The sequence below is a fragment of the Papio anubis genome, chromosome X, assembly GCF_008728515.1.
Source record: "Papio anubis isolate 15944 chromosome X, Panubis1.0, whole genome shotgun sequence".
Taxonomy (NCBI): Eukaryota; Metazoa; Chordata; class Mammalia; order Primates; family Cercopithecidae; genus Papio; species Papio anubis.
Window position 1 is genome coordinate 95848098 of NC_044996.1, and position 20999 is coordinate 95869096.

A 20999-nucleotide genomic window follows, 5' to 3' on the forward strand; every position below is an offset into this window, starting at 1 on the left:
GTAAGCATAGTAAGTACTCTTAGAAAACTAAGAATTTTTTTTGAAAAGTCCTTAATCTAATACAGGTTAAGTATACCATCCCTGAAGTGCTGTTTCAGATTTTGGAATACTTGCATCATACTTACTGGTTAAACATCCATAATCTGAAAATCTGAAATCTGAAATGAGCACTTCCTTTAAGCATCACAGAGGCACTCAAAAAGTTTCAGATTTTGGAGGACTTCGTATTAGGTATACTCAACCTGTAGAAGGACTCTACATATATTTTTAAAACCTATCATAGTGAAACGTTGAAAGTTTTCCTCTTGACATCAGGAATATAACCAGAATTCACATCATCATCACTTCTAATCAACATTGTACTGGAGGGGTCTGGCCAGTGTCATAAGGACAAGAAATGAAAGTATAAAGCCTCAAAAGGAAAAAACAGAATTATCATTATTTACATGTGGTATGATTGTGTATGGAGAAAATCCAAAAGGATGTAGGGATAAACCAACAGAATAAGCAAGTTTAGCAACGTTGCCCAACACAAAATCAGTATACAAAAATATATACCAGCTCTAAACAGAACACAAGGATTTTTTAAAGATACCATTTACAATAGTTATCAATTTTCTAGGAATAAATTTTACAAAAGACACGCATGACTTCTTCAGAGAAAATTCAAACTTTATTGAGAGAATTTTCAAATTGTCAGTCACATTTTCAATGTGACATCAGCCATGTGTGTAGCTTCAGCTTGTCTTCTTTTTAACTTATGGTTGCCCATCTCCTAAAATACAAACATAACATTTGAGTTCATTACTTAGCAGAACTTTACTGAGATGATATTAAAAGCACACAAACAACACTAGTTTTGGTTTTTTAAGATGAAATGAAAACCAGAACCCTAACCACTGCATAGACTTCTATGCTAATGTACATTTTCAGGCATATGTGTACTAATTCTTGAAATTCATCACTCTAGTGGTATGAGGAAACAAAGACTTCTCAAGCCAGAACAGATTAAATGCTATGAGCCCATTTAAAGATAATTTTAAGTGGAGGGCAAAAACAGCCACTGATTTCAGTTTTGTTTTGTTTTGATTTTTTAATCAAACAAAAACTCCAGGAAGCAAAAAACAAGCAAGCAAACACAGTGTCACTCAAATGTATTGACTAAAAACACTCTACTAATTATATATTAGCTAAGGAATTGTTTAGCTGACTAAAGAGAGGTCAAAGAATGCCATTCCATTTGGTTTGTCTCTTTTGTGCAAAAGTGCAAAAATAATTCATTGATCTAGTTAAATCTTTATGTGGACTCTTTATACCAGAGTGGCCATTTGTCTACCTGTTAACCTGATGTATTCCTTTCCCTCTCAAAAGTGTCCTGATTTAGATGATAAAAATTATATGGTTGGAGGCCAGATATGCCTGTTAAAAAAAAAAATATGCTTGCTGGAGAACAGATGGATTACACACTGAGTATATATGTTTGTTTAGATGGTAAATCAGTATTGAGATATGCTGGACTTAATGATGAATTGTATGTACAAATATTCAGTGGATGAAAATATTCATTGGTCTGAAAAAGAAGTTGATTCTTTCAGGAAAATTTAATATCATTTATAGTACCAGAGAAAGCAATTTACAATCTATTTCTTCGTAAGTGAAAGTTAGTGTGTCTTTGAGGTGCCATTATTATTTATTACCTGTAAATTTAACTTGTGAAAATAAAGGTCATGTTTTCAATGAAAAAAAAAAAAAATATGTAGTCTTACTGGTTTATTTAAGCTACTACCATATAGATGACATTAAAATGTGAGGGAAAATGCTACTGTTTCTCAGTCTAGCTCGCAATTTGTAAAAAAACAACAAACCAACTTGGAAAATTCAAAACATACAGATCTATCTTACTTGTTAGTGCCTAAAAGTGATTTGTGATAAACAATTCTGGCAAAATTTTTTTTAAAGCAACAGTGTCATTTAGATACCCAATTGCCCCTGGGGTATGTTAAGTAATATATATGCTTTTTAAAGTGTTTGATCACTTGCCTTGAGTTTTGGAAGATTTCTACTCCAAAGTAATAATACTTTCATATTTTATAATTCAACAACATGGCTTTGACCTAATTCATTTTTTCCCTGACACTGTCTTTGAATCAAGTATTTGGTGTCTGAACTACCTTTCAAATAATATTTGTATGTGAGACTTGTTATTAAAGTATATTATAGAAAAAGAGTAACCCCATGACTTCCATTCTGAATGAATAACGTACCTGCTTCTTTAGTCTTAGCACGCTCCGGATTAGGTGGAGTCTTCTCTTTTACATCAGAGCCATCTCCACGCTCATTCCCAGTGTTTTCCAGATCCATTTCCTGGCAATCACCTTCCACTTTACGTTCTCATATAAATAAAAAAATTATTGATATAAGTAAGCAGTAAACTATAAATTAATGTTATTAAATAAAGCTCTGTAGGCTTGTATTCTAACAAATGTGAGGCATGAGTGCAATGGGCGTTGGAATTTTCTGCTAGAAAATGGGGAAGAACATTATCTCTACTAGGAAGTTTTTTTTTCCTACGACTGTTTAAGACAACTTAGTTGTCACTTTCACGATCTGCATATACTTCTGTTACTGTAAATCACTCATTAGAGCAGTATTTATTTACATGAATTTCCCTGATTAGATTGCAAGCTCAAGGAAGAAATCATTCTCTCATTTATATCCTCAGTACTTAGTACATTTCCCGGCACCTAGTAAGCCCCAGTAAATGAATGAAAAAACATTAACATAAGACAAACCCAAATTAAAGAACATTTTACAAAACAACTGGTTTGGATTCTAGTTGTCAATGTCATGATAAGCAAAGAAAGACTGAGGAACACTTCCAGATTAAAGAAGACCAGAGAGATATGACAACTAAATACAATGAGTAGTCTTGGATTAGATCCTGGATCAGGAAAAAAATCCTATAAAGGACATTCCTAGGCCAACTGACAAAACTGCAATAGACTATATGTTAGATGTTTTCTCAAGGCCAATTTTCCTGAATTTGATAATTGTTCTGAGGTTATTTAAGTGATTATTCATATTTTTAGCAGATACATACTGAATTACTTACAGAGTAAATAGTTGTGGTATTTGAAACTTACTCTCAAGTGGTTCAGCAATAAAATATTAATATGGCAAAAACGGGGAGATAAGTGGCAAAATGTTACAGCAATTGGTGAATCAAGGTGAAGAATAAACAGAAGTTCACTGTACTTAGATAACTTTTCCTTACATTTTAAATCCTTTCTAAGTAAAAAGTTAAAAAATGAATATATGACAAATAGATAATGGTTCAGAAAGACAAAAGTATTGAAGACTTTTAACGGTAACTAAAAGGATTTCACATTTTTATTTCTCTGAATTATGACATTTTCTAAAAATTGCTGTGTAAGAGCTAACCATAACATATCTAGGTTTGCTCAAACTTTTAATGCAATGACGTATGCCCAGAAAAATAATATCCCAATAAAACCAAGTTTAACTCATGAAACAGTTTACAATTTTTTCTAAATTTAATGTAGTTTCCTTTTGTTTGCTAATATAGAGTTTGGCAAGGATTGTATTTTCCAAGTATGCCAAAGAACTCTTAAGATATAAGATAAGTAAAATGCCGAAGAGAAAATTTATCACAAGAAGGACTACGGCAGCTGAAAACTACATTATTCCCTTACGAAGGATTACCTTACAGGTTTCCAGCCAATTTTTAGGGGATGGTTTATTTATTCCTGTTACTAGTATAACATCATACATGAAATACAAAATGCTCCTCCATGCCCTTCTCACCTTCAATCGGAGGTGTTCTTTCTCTCTCTCGTCCAGGTTCAATATCCTGATTGTCAGTTGGTGGTTCCTCTTGCTGAGATTCACCGGGCTTTTGAGACATGGGGGGAGAGTAGATGCAAATCGAATATTGTTATTAACACTATGGCAATAGGAGTCACAAATATACATACTATGTGAAGATAGCTAGTCACAAATAAATCTGAAGAGGTTTTTCCTAGCCTCTCTATAAGCATTCTTAAGAAAAGTTATTCTTCATATATAGAAAATACTTTAAGGAGTTACCTGCAAGGACCGATAATTCTGGAACCCATCTTCATCTTCTTTGGGCTGTATTATTTATTAATAAGCATGATAGGAAAGTCATAAGGACTATTTCCAGACTCCTAACAACATACATATGCAGACAATATCAGAAAATAGGTCTCCTTGCTCAATATCTCATTAATGTGCTTTAGTTTGCAACTATTTTCAGCAGGGAAGTCCTTTATATAACAGATCTATATTGGTTCAACAATGTTTTCGATTTTCTTTCAGAAAAATACATTTCTGCCAATGGAAATAAGATACTGAAAGGTACTCACAGCCACGAATGCAAACACATCGGGAGCCTCCTGACCATCTCCTCTTCCTCTGGATCTTGATCTCACTCGTGCACTCATCGCTCCAACTAGAAGATCGTGAACTGAAGACTGCAATAAAAAGGAGTAATTATACCCGACTCTTTCCATGGCCATCTGCTGATTGTAATTTTTTTTTTAATTTTGTGAGATTTCCATAATAGGTCCTGAGTTAATAATAACTACGCCTGGTTTCCAATCACATCAAATAAATCTATCTGCAAACTGCTTTGTTTCTTCCACAGCCAACTTGGCAGAGAAGTGATCTTCAAGTCCTAGATCAAAACATGGGGTCTTTCCTAAAGAGACTTAATTTCATAACTGAATTCCATTACGAAGAGATTTTTTAATATTCAGCCACCCCAGGTCCCCTCCTCCCCAGGTCCCCACTGTCCTCTGTCGGCAGTTTCAAGCTCCTCTGGGACTCAAAGATACCTCAAAAAGTACCCCCAAGTTTCACTCCATCTGATCCCTCTCCCCTCCGTGGCCCAACTTCCTCCCTCGCCGCAGCCCTGCCACAACCACAAGGTCATGGCGGTGCCACCGCCTGTGGGGCCCTTCCTTCACTGAGGCCACGGACTGTGCTGCCCGACCCGCCTGAAGCCCACCAGCTCCTCCTCACACTTAAACTCCCAGGAGGAACGATCGGTGGACCCACCCATTGAGTCTCAATCTCAGGTGAAAGAGTCCCGACAACTGGAATGCAAACAACACCCTCACAGCTCCGCGGCAGTTCACCTCGTGGGTGAAGGGGCTGATGGGAAGACCCCCAGTGAATATGCACACTGAGGCGGGCGCTGTCAAGCGCGGGCCGTCCCACCCTTTCCCTGGTCCCCACTGAGGACTCCGGCATCCGTCCTCTATGGGCAGTTTCATATGCCTCCAGGACTCAGATAGTGTCCCGCTCCAAAACTCACACCATCTTGGCTGACCCTCCTCCCCTTCATGGCCCTCCTTCCTCCCCTGTCCCTGCCCCGCCGCATAGCTGCCTGCTAGGAGAAGGATGAAGACCTCAAGGCCCTTCCTTCTCTGAGGTCAGGGACCACAGTGCCCGACCCACCAGAAGCCCACCGGCTCACTCATTCACACCTGTTCGCACTTACACTTGACTGGAGTCAGCAGAGAGCCTGGCGAAGAATGAAGAAGGGAAGAGAAGTGGCACCTACCTGCTTCTGCCTCCTTGTTTAGACCTCAGCACTGTCAATCCCACCAGCCAATCCCAAACATGGGGGGTGTCACGTGGGTTGTCTTTCCAGCCTTCTCCCGCCTCCTAGAGGCTCTGTGCCACCTGGAGGAAGGGCCTGCTCGGTGCTGGGAAGGGCTTGTCTCTGGCTTCTGGCCCCTCTTGCAAAATGTTCTGTCCTGGATCTAGGAATGTTCCCAGCTCTGCATTTCACCTGCAAATTTCCCCTTTAATTTTTTCTCAGTGCTGCTGCCTCAGTGGCCCTCAAGAGGGTATTCAGTCTTCCCAGAGATGTGTGAAAGCTTAGGTTCTCAGAGAGTACAAAGCCATTTTAAGCATGATAGGAATCCAGAAAAAAATGTAAAGAAGAAGGATGATAAACCCACATACATAAATAAGCCTAAACATTTGCACAAAAATCCGGGCCAGGTGCAGCAGCTCATGCCTGTAATCCTAGCACTTTGGGATGCTGAGGCGGGTGGATTGCTTGAGCCCAGGAGTTCGAGACCATCCTGGGCAACATGGCAAGACCCTGCCTCTACAAAAAATACAAAAATTAGCTGGGCATGGTGGTGCCCACCTGCAGTCCCAGCGACTTGAGAGGCTGAGGTGGGAGGATAGCTTGAGCCCAGGAGGTTGGGGTTGCAGTGAGCCAAGATCACACCACTACACTCCAGCTTGGGCTACAGAGCAAGATCCTGTCTCAAAAAATAAAAAATCCTGTGACCCAGCATTTCCACTTCTAGGACTTTAATGTTAAGGAAACTGTCTTGAATGTTGACAAATATTCTTTGCTTGGCCAAACTTTTAAGTCAGGCTTCTGAAACTTCTCCTAGAACCATCTGTGCATTTCCTTGTAAAACCCAGTTTTAGCAAAGAGCCCTGCTAAGTTAATGTGGCATGAACCCTCCATCCTCAATATCTAATCATACTTGCTATCTCATGGGGTTCTTCATCTTCCACCATCCCCCAGGTGATGTCTGATTTCCCTTGGCCTGTCTTCAGCAAGAATCCTGCTAGGTGGGTTTAGCCAGAATCCCCCTTACCCCTGATGTTTCCTCTTAGTAATTTTCCACCCACAGACCATCATACTGCTCCTTTGCTATACATTCCCACTGGCCTGTGCTGTATTCAGTATTGAGCCCAATCTCTCTCCCCTACTGCAAGATCCCATTGCAATGGTCCCTATACCCATCACCACGGTCCTAAATAAGGTTTTCCTTACTGTGCTTTAACAACTACCACTGAATTTTTTTTTTCTTTAATCATGTGAACAAAAATTTGGATACATGGGACTTCCAAAACAGCTTAATTTATAATAGCATGGTCGTGGACTTGCTATATAAGTAAACTATGGCACACTTGAAAATGAAATATGAGTGACTACCAAAACCCATGCTGAATAATATTTCCTGTAATAGTGGTGTGGTGCCGTTCACTTTAAGTCATTAACTTGAAACATCTGGTTATGTAGCACTGTGTATGTACAACATGATCTCAAAAGAAAAGAGAGGTTCAATAGAGCTACCACAACACCAGCCTTCCTCTCAGACAGTAAGTGTGCTTTGTTCTTGTGCAACCAGCATGTTCTGGGACTCCAAAGATATATGGTTCTCCGAGGGGAACCCAGCAGATAAAATGCAGTGCTAGAGGACATAGGTCTCCTGCACCTGGTGCACGTCAAAGAGCTTCACCATTGCCTAGGTGGTCTGATCCTCTGCTGTCAGAGAAGGTGTGGGGGGTTGGGGGTAGGAGGACAGAAGCCCACTGTTACTGCTTTGGGCAAAAGTTAGATGGGTGCCTGCAGGACAGAAAGGAGCTTGCCCTGCACATCCCTGTCCACCCCCTCCCGCCCCCGCTAAGCCCCCGGGGGAAAAATATCCTTTCTGTCCTTGCATGCCTGGACCTGGACAATTCTCGGACTCTGCAGGTTACCCTTAAAGAAGTGCACATTCTTTGAGAGTTAGAAAGATCCCCCATGGCAGAAGTAGAATTGCCAGATCTCCCTCTCCTTTTCTCCCTCTCTCCTACAGATAAGATGTAGAGTCAATACAGAGCCAAGTGTGAAGAATATATAATTCTTCCTTGATCTCGCCAATCAGAGACAATCACTTTTTATATCTAAGCAGGAGCTGCTCCTACTACTCAGATCTTTATGTGGATTAAACAAAGATTTATTGAGAGACTGAGATCTCACACTCTGCAATCAGCATAAACTGTGGGCTCTAGTCTCAGCCTCCTGTTTCTCCTCAGGTAAAGTGCTTTCACTAGCTCTTAGGTGTTTCCTGTTATCACCTGGAAAGGCTATCTGCAGTCTGCTGCCTCCCTGACCTTGGTGCCTGACAGTTGGCAGCTGCTGTGTTCTCTGCATAGGATCAAGTTTCTCTAGGATGCTGTGAAGGAGTGAGAGGACAGGTAAGGCCTTTTCTGTGTGAGAGCTTAGATCTGAACTGAAAAGGAAATCCTTGAGCACCATGAGCCTTCCCAGAGAACCTCATCCTCAGGCAACATTAGTGCGAAGCAAGCACTCTGATCAAGGATATGTAGGTGATCCCAAGCCCCTGTTTGTATCATTGTGGTGATTATAGATGTCACTTTCATTGTATTCATTTTCTGTCACAGGTGATATCTGCTCCTTACAAATAATCCAATCACTAAAAATTGACTAATCCTACTGTTTTCTGCTATTTGATGGAAGAAAACACCACACTACTATTTGAATTTGCACTTTTGATAAATAATATGTTTGAACATTGTTATTCAAGTAATTCATGCTCATAAACAATCCACAAAATCAGAAAGAGGAGAATTAAGAAACAACTCTGGAGTTCCAGCATTCATTAAAAACCTCTCTTCTATTTGTCATTTTAGCGCATGTGTTTTCATATATTTATCATTTTAGATGATCATTCATGCTGCAGCAAACATCCTCATGGATCATTTTCTGTCCACTTCCTTAAACATTTCCTCATGAAAAAAAAATCCTACATGAAGAAATAAGGGCTCAAGAGTATGTACAACTTGTCTAATGTAACACCCTCTGGCAAGGTATGCCTGGAATTAAATCTGTATCTTTCCGATTCTGGTTTAAGCCTGAATCATAAACATAAACATGTATGTTTCTTCACCTTGTGCTACCCCATGGATCCAGTAGTTCCTTTGAATCCCTCAGCTCAAGGAGAAGCTTAGCAACCCCATGAGCACCATCCATGAGAGGTGATGTGGTATAGGTGCCCACATGTGCAGAATGCAGGACTGGCAGAAGAAACATCATGTGCTAAGTCTTGGAAGCATGCTTGCAGACTGCAGAGGCCACTGGAGCTGAAGACTGAGGCTGTGGGTCAGAGGAGGATCTTTCCTCTGGTGTCCTTTTACCTACTGTATGCCACAATAAGTGCATGAATATAAATATTATGAATATAAATATTTTGTGAGATGATTTTTCTAAACACTGACTGGTAAACATGAAGGCAATTTTCATGATTGCAAAGGAGAGTTCCCGGAAATCTTGACATGGGTTGACAAAGTATGTTATTTTAAACTGTTACTCCAACTACCTGTGAACTCCTTCAAATACTACTCATGCCCATTCAGTTGCTGCACACATTCTCACATCTATTCAGATAGCTATAACTTAGCGTCAGCATTTCCGAGTAGTTCACCTGAAGCAAGTGGAGAGGAAGGAAGATTCTGTCCTTGAGAGTTCCACCATCAGAAGGAGAAGCCCTTGTTTCCCATTCTCCTTATATAGAAACCTCCAGGTTCACCTTTCTGTGCCAACTGAGCCCCATTTTATAGTTGTGCTTGTCACTTCAGTCTTCACTGATGGTGTGCAGGCCTCTCACTTGTGCTAGAAAGCTCATCTGGCTTTGGACTTCTTTCTCTTGGGCAAGCCTTCTCTTACGCACGTATCCCCTCATAGGTAATTAGTGAGGGTTCGTTGGTCACGCTGGCCTTCGCTGGTTGTTATGTCTCTACCCGGATACCTTTCCCAAAAATCAGTTGTTTGTATAGGTGTGAGTTTGTTTCTGTACTCTCTGTGCTGTGCTAACCTACTTGTTTATCTTTAGGCCAATGTCACACTACTGTGATACAGTTTTGTAGCAACTCTTGAAATCCTACTTTGACTAATCTTGGTCCTTTGCATTTCCATATGAATTATAGAATCAGCTTGTCAATTTCTACCCCCTAAAAAAACCTTCAGTAATTTTGATTGAGAATGCACCAAATTTATAGATCAATTTGGGGAGAATTGACATCTTAACAATATCGAGTCTTCAGACCCGTGAACAAGATATATCTCTTCATTTATGTAGGTCTTTTTTTCTTTTTTTTTTTTTTGTGTGTGTGTTTTTCAATTATGCAGGTCTTAATTTCTCTCAGAAATATTTTGTAGTTTTCAATGTACAGATTTTTCATATCTTTTTTCAAGTTTATCCCTTGTTTTTCATGTTTTATGATATTGTAAATGGTATTGTTTTTATGTCAATTTTATTGTTTGTTGCTAGTGGACATAAACACAACTTATTCTTTATATCGAGCTTGTATCATGCAATTTTGCTAAACTCACTTGTTGGTTTTAGTAGCTTTTCATTGTTGTAATTAGATTCTATCATGTTTCCTATGTAAACAATTGTGTTATTTGTGAATAGACGATTTTACTTCATTCCTAATCTGCACGCATTTTACTTACGTTTGTTCCCTGACTACACTACCTAGAACCTCCATTACAAGGTTGAATACAAGTGGGAAAAGTGGAAATCTCTGTCTTGTTCCTGATCATAGGGCAAAAGTTTTCAACATTCTGCATCTATTAAAATAATTATATTTTTTTCTTTTTTAGCTATTAATATGGTGAATTTTATTGATTCATTTTCAAGTATTAAAACAGCCTGCATTCCTGAAATAAATTCCATTCAGTCATGATGTATTATTCTTTTAATGTATTGGTGGATTTAATTTGTTCAAATATTGTTTAGAATTTTTGCATGTATATTTATCATGGATATTGATTTATACTTTCCTTTTCTATTAATATATTTGTCCAATTTTGGAGTCAAGAAATTCTGGCCTCATAGAATAAGCAGGAAAGTATTCTTTCCTCCTCAATATTTTGGAAGATTTTGCATAGAATAGGTATTATTTCTTCCTTAATTATTTGGTAGAATTCTTCAGTGGTGCCATCTAGGCTTCGAGTTTTCTTCATGGGAACATTTTTAGCTATGATTTTAATTTCTTTAAAGGGTTATTCAGATAAAGGGTATTCAGGTTATCTATTTCCTCCTGAGTGAGCCTTGGTGGTTTATGTCTTTCAGATTATTGTCTATTGTATCCTTGCTGATTTTCTGCCAACATGTTCTATCAATTATTGAGAAAGAAATACTGTAATCTCAGACTGTAATTGTAGATTTGTGTATTTCTCGTCATGTATTTTGTGACTCTGTTATTAGATGCATAAATATTTGGGGTTCTTAGGATTGTCACTAACATAAATGTAAGAATCCTTAACAAAATATTAGCAAATTGAATCTAACAATAAGAATAATACAGCACAACCATAGGAAGTTTATTCCAGGAATGCAATATGAATTCAATATTCAATAATCAATCAATTTAATCTTTGATATTAACAGTCTAAAGAAGAAAATCATATGATAATATCAATTGATGCAGAAGCATTTGACAAAATACAGCATCCATTCATGATAAAAACTCTCAGTGAAGTAGAACTAGAAGGAAATTTTCTCAATTTGTAAAGAGATCTGCAAAAAACCGACAGCTAACATTGTATTTGATGGTGAAAGACTGAATGCTTTCCTCCAAAGATCAGAAACAAGACAAAGATTTCTATTCTAACCACATCTGTTCAACATCATGCTGGGAGTCTTAGCCAGCATAATCAGGCAAGAAAAAAGAAATATAAGGCATTCAGATTGGAAAGGAAGAAGTAAAAATTACCCTATTTGCAGACAACATAATTGACCACATAGAAAATTCCAAGAAATCTACCAAAAAAAAAAAAAAACCCTTCTTAGAACCAACAAGTAACTTTACCAAGGCAGCAATATACAAGGTCATCACACAAAAATCAATTGGATTTCTATACATTAACAACATACAGTTGGGGCCAGGCATGGTGGCTCAAGTCTGTAATCCCAGCACTTTAGGCGGCTGAGGCAGGCAAATCACTTGAGGCCAGGAGTCCAAGACCAGCCTGGCCAACATGGTGAAACGCCCATCTCCACTAAAAATACAAAAATTAGCCAGGTATGGTGGTGCGCACCTGTAGTTCTAGCTTCTTCGAAGGCTGAGGCAGGAGAATTGCTTGAACCCAGGAAGCGGAGGTTGCAATGAGCCGAGATAGTGCCACACTGCACCCCAGTCTGGGTGACAAAGTGAGCCTCTGTCTCAAAAAAGCAAACAAATAAAAACAACATACAGTTTGAAACTGAAATTAAGAAAACATTTACAGTCAAAACATTGATGTGCCTAGATATAAATCTCACAAAATATGTACAGGATCTGTGTGCTGAAAACTATAAGACACTGATCAAAAAAGTCAAAGAGGACCTAAGTAAGTGGAAATACATGCTATGTTCATGATTTGAAAACCCAACATAGTAAAGACAAATTGATATATAGATTTAACACAATACTAATCAAAATCCTAGGAGGACTTCTTGTACATATAAGACAGGCTGATTCAAAAATTTATAAGGAAAAGCAAATGAATTAGAATGGCTAATGCAATTTTGAAGAAGAGGAAGAAAGTTGGAGGAATCTTACTAACTGGTTTTGAAGCATGCTTGCCCGTAATTTTTAGACTGCCCCTCAATTTGAGTTTAATAGAGTCTCATGATTGGACTAAGATAATGGATTTTGGGGAAGAATACTGTTGGGGTAAAGTACCCTTCTCATCACATCATATCAGAGGGTATATGATATAAACATGAATTCTTACTGGTGACATTAACCTTCATCACTTGATTTAGATGATGTATGTCAAGTTTCTCCACTATAAAATTACTATTTTCCCCCTTTCATATTCTATTCATTAGAAGTGTATCACTAAGTCTAGCTCACACCCAAAGGGAAGAGAGTTAAGCTCCACCTCCTGGGGGGAAGAATATAAAAAAATTTGTGGATATATGTTAAAATCTCTACAGTAACTAATGCATATTTGAGGGGGAATACTTTGAGGCAATACAAGTAACCTTTTTCTTCTTAAAGTATAGGCGTCTAATTTTAGTATTAATCCATGGACCTTACCTAGAGCAATTATCACTGTGCTGTTCTAATAATGATTTTCTATTTCATTCATTCCTTCTACATTTATTGTTTGGAATTATTCCATAAGAAAGATCTGTCCCTTTTCCATTTATTTACTTATTAAATTGCTCATTTATATCAGTATGGACTCATGGATTCCTTTTTATTTTTTAAGTTCTATTCCAATACACTTGCCATGTGTTTTGTGACTCAAATTGTTCTAGCTCAGATATTGGGACCTCTTTCAGATTGGTTGTTACACACTTTTGATATCACATTCATCTTTTTTGTTTTTGTTTTTTAGCTTTTGTTTACTTCCTGGCACTGCATGATAAGCCAAGTTCACCTGCTCTAGAATCAACCTTTTCTCCAAGTTTCTGGCTTCCTTGTATTAAGAAATGGTATTTAGAAACTAAGATCTGTACACTGAACAATATGATTTTTTAAATTATTATAAAGTAACAGTAATCAAGGCACATCGATCAATCAAAAAGAAAAGGATCCAGAGATTGGCCTACACAGGTATGGCCAGTTGGTTTTTGACAAAGGTGCCAAAGCAGTTCTACAGATAAAGGATAGTATCTTCAGTAAATGGTATGAGGAAAATTGGATGGTCATATGCAATGAAAATTAACCACTATTAAACCTCACACCATATATAAAAGTTAACACAAAATGGGTCATATATCTAAATATAAAATGTAAAACTATAAAACTTTTCAAGAAAGTTTTATAAAAAGAGACTTTGAGTTTATCAATGAATTCTTAGACATGACACCAAAAGCACAATTCATGAAAGAAAAAAATTGATAAATCAGACTTCATAAAAATTTGATACTTTTGCTTTGTGCTCTTAAAACTGTTAATAGAATTAAAAGAAAAGCTTCTCTAAATGCAATGTGATATCCTGGAACATTAAAAGGGTATTAGTGGAAAAATTAATGAAATCCAAATAAAGTTTATCATTTAGTTAGTAGTATATTGCCAATGTTAACCTCTCAGTTTTGACAAATGTACTGTGGTTATATTAGATGTTAACATTAGGTGAATCTGAGTGAAAAGTATATGAGAAGTTTCTGTATTAGCTTTGCAACTGTTCTATAAATCATTTCAAAATAAAAATGGGTATTAAACAAAAAAAAATGTAGCCAAACCTAATAATAAAACAATTAGAGCTACTGCACTTGAAGCCAGAGAGGAGCAGTCAGAGGCTCATCATCTCTATCCCCGCACTCCCAATTTCTTAGGTAGCCTCTGGGAATCCTCTACAGCACCAGTCCTCAACCTCTTTGGCACCAGGGACCAGTTTCGTGAAAGATAATTTTTCCACAGTCTGGGGAGTAGGGAGAGATGGTTTCGAGATGAAACTGTTCCACCTCAGATCATCATGTGTTAGCTATATTCTTACAAGGAGTGCACACAACCTAGATCCCTTGCATGCATAGTTCACAATAGGGTTTGCTCTCCTATGAGAATCTAATGCCACCAGTGATGTGACAGGAGGTGGAGCTCAGGTGGTAATGCTGGCTTGCCCACCACTCACCTCCTGCTGTCCAGCCCGGTTCCTAACAGGCCACAGGCCTGTACTGGCTCATGGCCTGGGGGCTGGGGACCCCTGCTCTATAGAACCCCTGGGTTCCTTGAAGTATGATTCCTAAACCATCCAACTTAATCATTAATAAGACTCTAAGATAGAAATAGAAGCCAAACCTAGGCCTGAAGAATAAAAATTTATTAGTTTCTCTTGATCATTAAGGTTTTTCTATCATAGAACATCATTAAGTTGAATTGATATAATCTTTTCTTTACAAGATCAAGCCTTTTGCTGCCCAGCATTTTGACCTTAGAACTTCAAATCACTTGATTCATTGTTCAAGGTATCTTTAAAATGTCAAAGCTAGGGTAATTGCTTCTGATTATGCAAGAGTAGGGAGGATTAGGCTATAATTTGAGGACATATGTGTATGATAAAATTCTACCTATGTTTAAATTTTCATGAGGCCTCTTCAATGTCCTTAAAACAATAAAATACTAACTTTAAAAAAAGACAACTATAGACTGGGAGAAAATGTTTGTGAATCATCTATCTGACTAAAGCCTTATATTCATAAAATTTAAAGAACTCTCTAAACTCAATAACAAAAAAACACACAACCCAATTTGTAAGTTGGAAAATGTCATGATCACTAAACCAAAGAGAACATACAGATGGAAAATTAGCATAGCAAAAGATGCACAACATCACTGGCCATTTGGGAAATGAAAATTAAAACTGCAAAAGATACCATTACTCATTTACTTGACTCACTGAAACAAAAGTTACTGACAATACCAAGTATGGGTAAGGATGTAGAACTACTAGATCTCTCATATGTTAATGACATGAGTGCAAAATTGTACAGCCACTCTGAAAAACAGTTTGGCAATTTTCTATAAACTTAAATATATACATACCATATGACCCAAGAGTTCAGAGACGGAGCACTGAAAAAATTCTGCTCCTATCCCACCCAAGAAAAAAGCTGGTTAAACTGTAAATTAATGACTTTTCTTTTTTTTTTTTTCTTTTTCTTTTTTTTTTTTTTTTTTTTTTTTTTTTTTTTTTTCTTTTTTTCTTTTTATTTTTTTTTTTTTTGAGACGGAGTGTTGCTCTGTCACCCAGTCTAGGGTGCAACACCTCCCAGGTTCAAGTGATTCTCCTGCCTCGGCCTCCTGAGTAACTGGGATTACAGGCGCCCACCACCACACCTGCCTTTTTTTTTTTTTTAAGTAGAGACAGGGTTTCACCATGTTGGCCGGACTGGTCTCGAACTCCCGACCTCAAGTGATCCACCCGCCTCGGCCTCCCAAAGTGCTGGGATTACAGCTGTGAGCCACTGCACCTGGCTGACTTTTCTTTGACCCATCAGAGGACCAAGGTCATAGGGTAAATGCTATACCAAAATCTGGAGAGAGACAGGCACCTACAGGAAGACACAGGACTCTGTGCCTTATGCTTACAAGGGGCAGAAACCAGTGTGTAGATTAAACAATAAATTTTGATGAAGTCCTGGGAACCTAGTGTGAGCTAGCATGAGAATGTGAAGCTCCCAGAAGACTTATTCATGTGAGGTTACCCTCTTGTAGGCTTTTCACCTAGGGCTACCACTAGGCTCACACAGAGAATCCAGAGAAAGTTCCCCCATGGCGCTGGCAAGCACAACAGCTGCTGCCAAACTCTACATTGATGCATTTCTCCTATCTCCCTTACAGAAATAAAGGCTTAAGCTGCAGGCACTGGTCACACTATAGCAACTAAAGAAGATGGGTCTGGGGCAGAGTTTCAATGGTGACTTCCATATTTTCTCCCAACTGCTGTGGGGTTGCACCAGTGACCTCAGGCAATAGGTTTTCTTCAGCCTGTGAATTAAGGCTTTTGTTTTATGTGGGGCATTGAGAGATTGGGCAGAGTGGGGTTTCAACAACGACGTCTGTCACCCTTCCTTAGTCTTCTCAGGATTCTCCCAACCTTCCCTGTTAGTACCTCCTGGAGTTGCTAGAGGGAAAGCCTGCAAGCAAGTGCAAAACTACCACGTCTGCAGCCTCCAGGACCTCACACTCTCACACTAGCCCACACTCAGCCCTTAGCAAGTTATTTGGAAGTTTCTACCCTAATTTCCTTGCTGACGTATATGGCATTCAGAGGCATCTGTCTCAGATAATCAAACGCTCAGGTGCTGTGTCTCCCTATAGGGTTTGTCTTTCTAGATCTCAGGTTAGTTGTTTTCCCAGAAAACTTATTTCCTTGATGATTTCAAGAAAAGTATTTAATTTGAAGTTCGCCCAGCATTTTTCTTGTTGTGAGGATGGAAGTGATACCCTTTCCAGCCGTCTGTATCTCTACACTGAAACCAGCCATCTTTTTACTTTTATCCGACCTATATCACTGTATTTGTAGACAGCATATAGTTAGGTCATGGTTTGTAATTCATTTTGACAATTTCTTTTAATTGGTGTATTTAGATCATTTAAATTTATTATTGATATATTTTTATTTAGACCTACCATTTTATAATTTGTTTTCTGTTTGTTCTGTCAGGTTTTCACTCCTCTGTTTTACCTTTCCTCCCTTGTTTTGGGTTATTTAAAACTTCCAGCATTACATTTTAATATATCTGTCGTGTTTTTTACTATATCCTTACATACACAGTCGTCCCTCAGTATTCGTGGAGGATTGGTTCCAGGACCCTTGTAGATACCAAAATTCATAGATGCTCAAATCCCCTATATAAAATAGCATAGTATTTGCATACAACCTACACACATTTTCCTGTATACTTTAAATCATCTCTAGCTTACTTGTAATACCTGATACAATGTAAATGCTATGTAACTACTTGTTATACTGTATTGCTTTTATTTGTATTATTTTTATCATTTTTAACTGTTTTTTTTCTGAATATTTTTTATCCTCAGTTGGTAGAACTCGAGAATGCAGAACCTGCAAATATGGAGGGTCAACTGTAGTTTTTTTAGTAGTTACTCTAGGAATGACTGCTGCCAAGCTCCACCCTGGTGCATATCTTCTATCTCCCTTACAGAGAGGGAGACATATACTTAACTCTCCACATTCTACTTAGACTCAATGTTTTGTAATTTTAATTGGAATGTAGAAACCTTGCCACTTTATAGGCCTCTTAACCATCCCTTCTTCAAGGGATGGCTAGTTGTGTTATGTATTACATCTGCATACATTGAAAACCCCATCAGACAATGTTACACATTTTACTTTTTTAAGCACAAAACATATTTTAAAGAATTCAGGAGAAGAATCATCTATTATATTTACCCAAATATTTACCATTTGTGAATCCCTAGGTTTGAATCTGAGTTATGCAGGATGAGCGTTGAGACTATGAGGCCTCTGAATACTTTATCTGTGTTTAGAGTGTGAGGTCTCTGAAATCTTGAGAGTCTCTATTCTGAGATTTGATTCTGAATGTTTTGGAGGTCTGTATTCAGGGTGTGAATTCTCCGAACTCTTTAAGGTCTGTGACTCAAGGTTTGGACTCTGAGCTGTAGTATTTGGTGATCTGTGTTCACAAGTGTGAGGTCTCTGAAGTCTTTGAGGACTGGTGTTGTAAGGTTTTAATCTACAGTCATTGTGGGTCTATGTTCATGATGTGAGGCCTCTCAAATCTTTTGGTATCTTTGTTTTTGTTTTTGTTTTTGTTTTGAGACGGAGTCTCGCACTGTCGCCCAGGCTGGAGTGCAGTGGCGCCATCCTAGTAGCTGGGACTACAGGCACCCACCACCACGCCCGGCTAACTTTTTGTATTTTTAGTAGAGACTGGGTTTCACCGTGTTAGCAAGTATGGTCTCAATCTCCTGACCTTGTGATCCACCGGCCTCGGCCTCCCAAAGTGCTGGGATTCTGAGGTATTTGGGGGTCTCTGTTCAGATTGAAATGTCTCTGCAATCTATGGGGGTTTGTTTCCAAAAGTTTGTTTCACATATTTGGAGGTCTGAATTCATGGTGCGAGGTCTCTGTACTTTCAAAGGATCTGTTTCCCAAAGCCTGAGTTATCTAGGGGTCCACATTCAGAGTTTGAAAGGCTTTGAAATTTTCAGTTTCTGTTCCAAGATTTTAGTCTTAGGGATTAGGAAGCCTGGGTTCAAGACACATGGTCTTTGAACTTTTGGAGGGTCTAAGTCCACATTTGGATCTCAGGTATAATATTTGGGTCTGTCTGTGTTCAAGAAGTGAGGTCTGTGGATTCTTTCAAGGTCTTTGTTCCAAGTTTTTTACCTGAGGTGTTTGGAAATCCATGCTTAGGGTGTGAGGTCACTGATATCTATAAGGGAGTATGTTCCACATTTTGAGTCTGAGATACTTAGGTGTGTGTACTTTTGTTCTCTGAAATCTTTCAGGGTCAGTACAAAAGTCTAAGGTAACTGGTGGTTCTGTGTTCAGAGTGTAAGGTCTCTGAAATTTTTCAGTATTTGCATTGTAAAGTTTGAATTGGAGGTAACTGGGGGTCTGTGACCAACATGCGAAGTCTTTGAAATTTTAGGCTTTGTTCCCAAATTTTGGACATAGTTTTGCTCTGCATTCAAAGAATTAGGTCCTTGAAATCTTTTAAGATCTGGGTTCCAAGTTTTTTGTCTAAGTTGTTTAGACATTTCTGTTCAGGGTGTGATGTCTGTGATCTCTTCGAGAATCTGCATTTAAAGGTTTGAATCTGGGATATTTGGGGGTCTGTGTTTGCAGAGAAAGGTCTCTGAAAGTTTTTAGGGTCTGTGTTGTAAGGTGTGAATATAAGGTACTTGGGGGTCTCTGGCAGATAAAGGTTTAAATCTGAGATATTTGGAAGTCTGGGTTCAGGGAGAGGAGTCTGAAATTTTTAGTCTCTCAAGTTTGAGTGTGAGGCATTTGGAGTTCTGTGTTATGTGTGCATGTTCTCTGAATTCTTTGAGGCCTGTGTCCCTAGGTTTGAATCTGAGGTACGTGGGGATCAGTGTTCAGGGTGTGAGGCCTCTGAATAGTTTCTGAGTCTATGTTCAGAGCATAAGTTCTCTAAATTATTTGAGGGTCTGTGTTCCAAGGTTTGAATCAGGGGTTCTGAGGGGTCTGTGAACAGGGAGTGAGAGGTGTCCGAAGTTTGTTTTTTGTTTGTTTGTTTGTTTATTATGTTTTCTTATTTTGTTTCATTTTGTTTTTTGAGACAGGGTGTTGCTCTGTAGGCCAGGCTGAAGTGCAGTGGTATGATCATGGCTCACTGCAGCCTCAGACTCTCAGGCTCAAGCAATCCTCCCTCCTCAGCCCCCAGAGTAGCTGGGACTACAGGCATGCACAACCATGCCCAGCTAATGCTTTTTTTTCTGTAGAGACAGGGTCTCACTATGTTGCCTGGTCTGGTCTCGAACTCCTGGACTCCAGCGATCCTCCTACCCTTGCCTCCTAAAGTGCTGGGATGAGCCACCATGCCCGGCCTGATGTCCAAACTCATTAACTGTCTGTGCTCCATTGTTTCAGCCTGAAATATTTTGGGGTCTGTGATCTGAGTATGAGGTCTCTCAATGCTCTAAGGGTATTAGTACCGAGATTTGCCTGTGTTCTATGAGGGTGTGAGTTCTGGGTTGGAGATTCTGACGTGCTTTGATTATGTGTATTCCCAGATCTCTTTCTCACATAACAAGGGATCTGGATTGTATGTTAGGTCTCTGAAATCATTGAGTGTCTGTACTTCAAGTTTTTAGCCTAAATTGTTTGGAAGTCAGCAACCAGAGTGTGAAGTCTCGAATACTTTGAGGGTTTTTTTTTTTTCCAAGTGTGGAGTTTGTGGTATTAGGAGATTTGTGTTGAGGGTGTGAAGTCTCTGAAATCTTATAGTGTCTGTGTTCCAAAGTTTCAGTCAAAGATACAGTATTGGTCAGTGTTTAGGCTGTAAGATATCTATAATTTTAGGGGTTCTGTTTTCCAAGTACTAATCCTGAGATATTTGGGAGTCTGAGTTCAGCATATGAGGCCTGACTTGTTGAAGTACTTTTTAAAAATAAGATTGAGTCTGAGGTACTGGAGTCCGGGTTTAAAATGTAAGGCCTTTGAACTCTATGAGGGTTTGCGTACTAAGGGTAGAGATTGATGTATTTGCAGATAGTTGTTCAGGGTGTGAGTTCTCTTTGAAGGTCTGTGTTTGAAGTCTGAAGCTCAGGCATTTGGGATCAGTATTTAGATTGTAAGTACTCAGAACTCTTAGTATCTGTGCTTTCATGTTTTCTCTATCTGCATTCCAAGACTGAATCTGAGGGATTTGGGGGTTCCGCATTCAGTGTTTGAAGGCTATGATTATCATTGAGGGTTTATCTTTCATTGTTTGAGTTTGAGGCATTTCAGGATTGGAGTTTGGAATGAGAGGTCTCTGAAGTCGTCGAGGACCTATGTTTCAAGTTTTTTCCTACGGTATTTAGGGCAAATGTTCAAGATACAAAGTCTTTGAACTCTGAGCATTTGTGACCTGTTTTCTCCTGCATTAATCTAACTTCAGGGAGTGAGGTTCTTGATTTTTTTTTTTTTTTTTTTTTTGAGCCTCCATGTCCCAGAGTTTGAATCTGAGGTGTTTGGG

General features: G+C 38.7%; 1 protein-coding gene across 4 annotated transcripts in view; it reads right to left on the reverse strand.

Annotated features, from left to right (window-relative positions):
* Positions 1-650: 650 nt before the first annotated feature.
* PAGE4 (PAGE family member 4) overlaps positions 651-20999 on the reverse strand; it is a 78813-nt gene continuing 58464 nt past the window's right edge. Inside the window, exons 1-5 of one of the 4 annotated variants that reach the window (XM_003917710.5) lie at positions 5609-6118; positions 4407-4514; positions 3826-3913; positions 2265-2390; positions 651-775 (exon numbers count right to left, since the gene is read on the reverse strand). In XM_003917710.5, coding sequence (XP_003917759.1) covers positions 759-775; positions 2265-2390; positions 3826-3913; positions 4407-4484 — 309 coding nt within the window. In that variant the 5' untranslated portion in view covers positions 4485-4514; positions 5609-6118 and the 3' untranslated portion in view covers positions 651-758. Of the gene's footprint in view, positions 776-2264; positions 2391-3825; positions 3914-4406; positions 4515-5100; positions 5587-5608; positions 6119-20999 lie in introns of those variants that run through there. The other 3 variants (XM_009197599.3, XM_009197600.4, XM_003917711.4) reach the window with 3 other exon arrangements.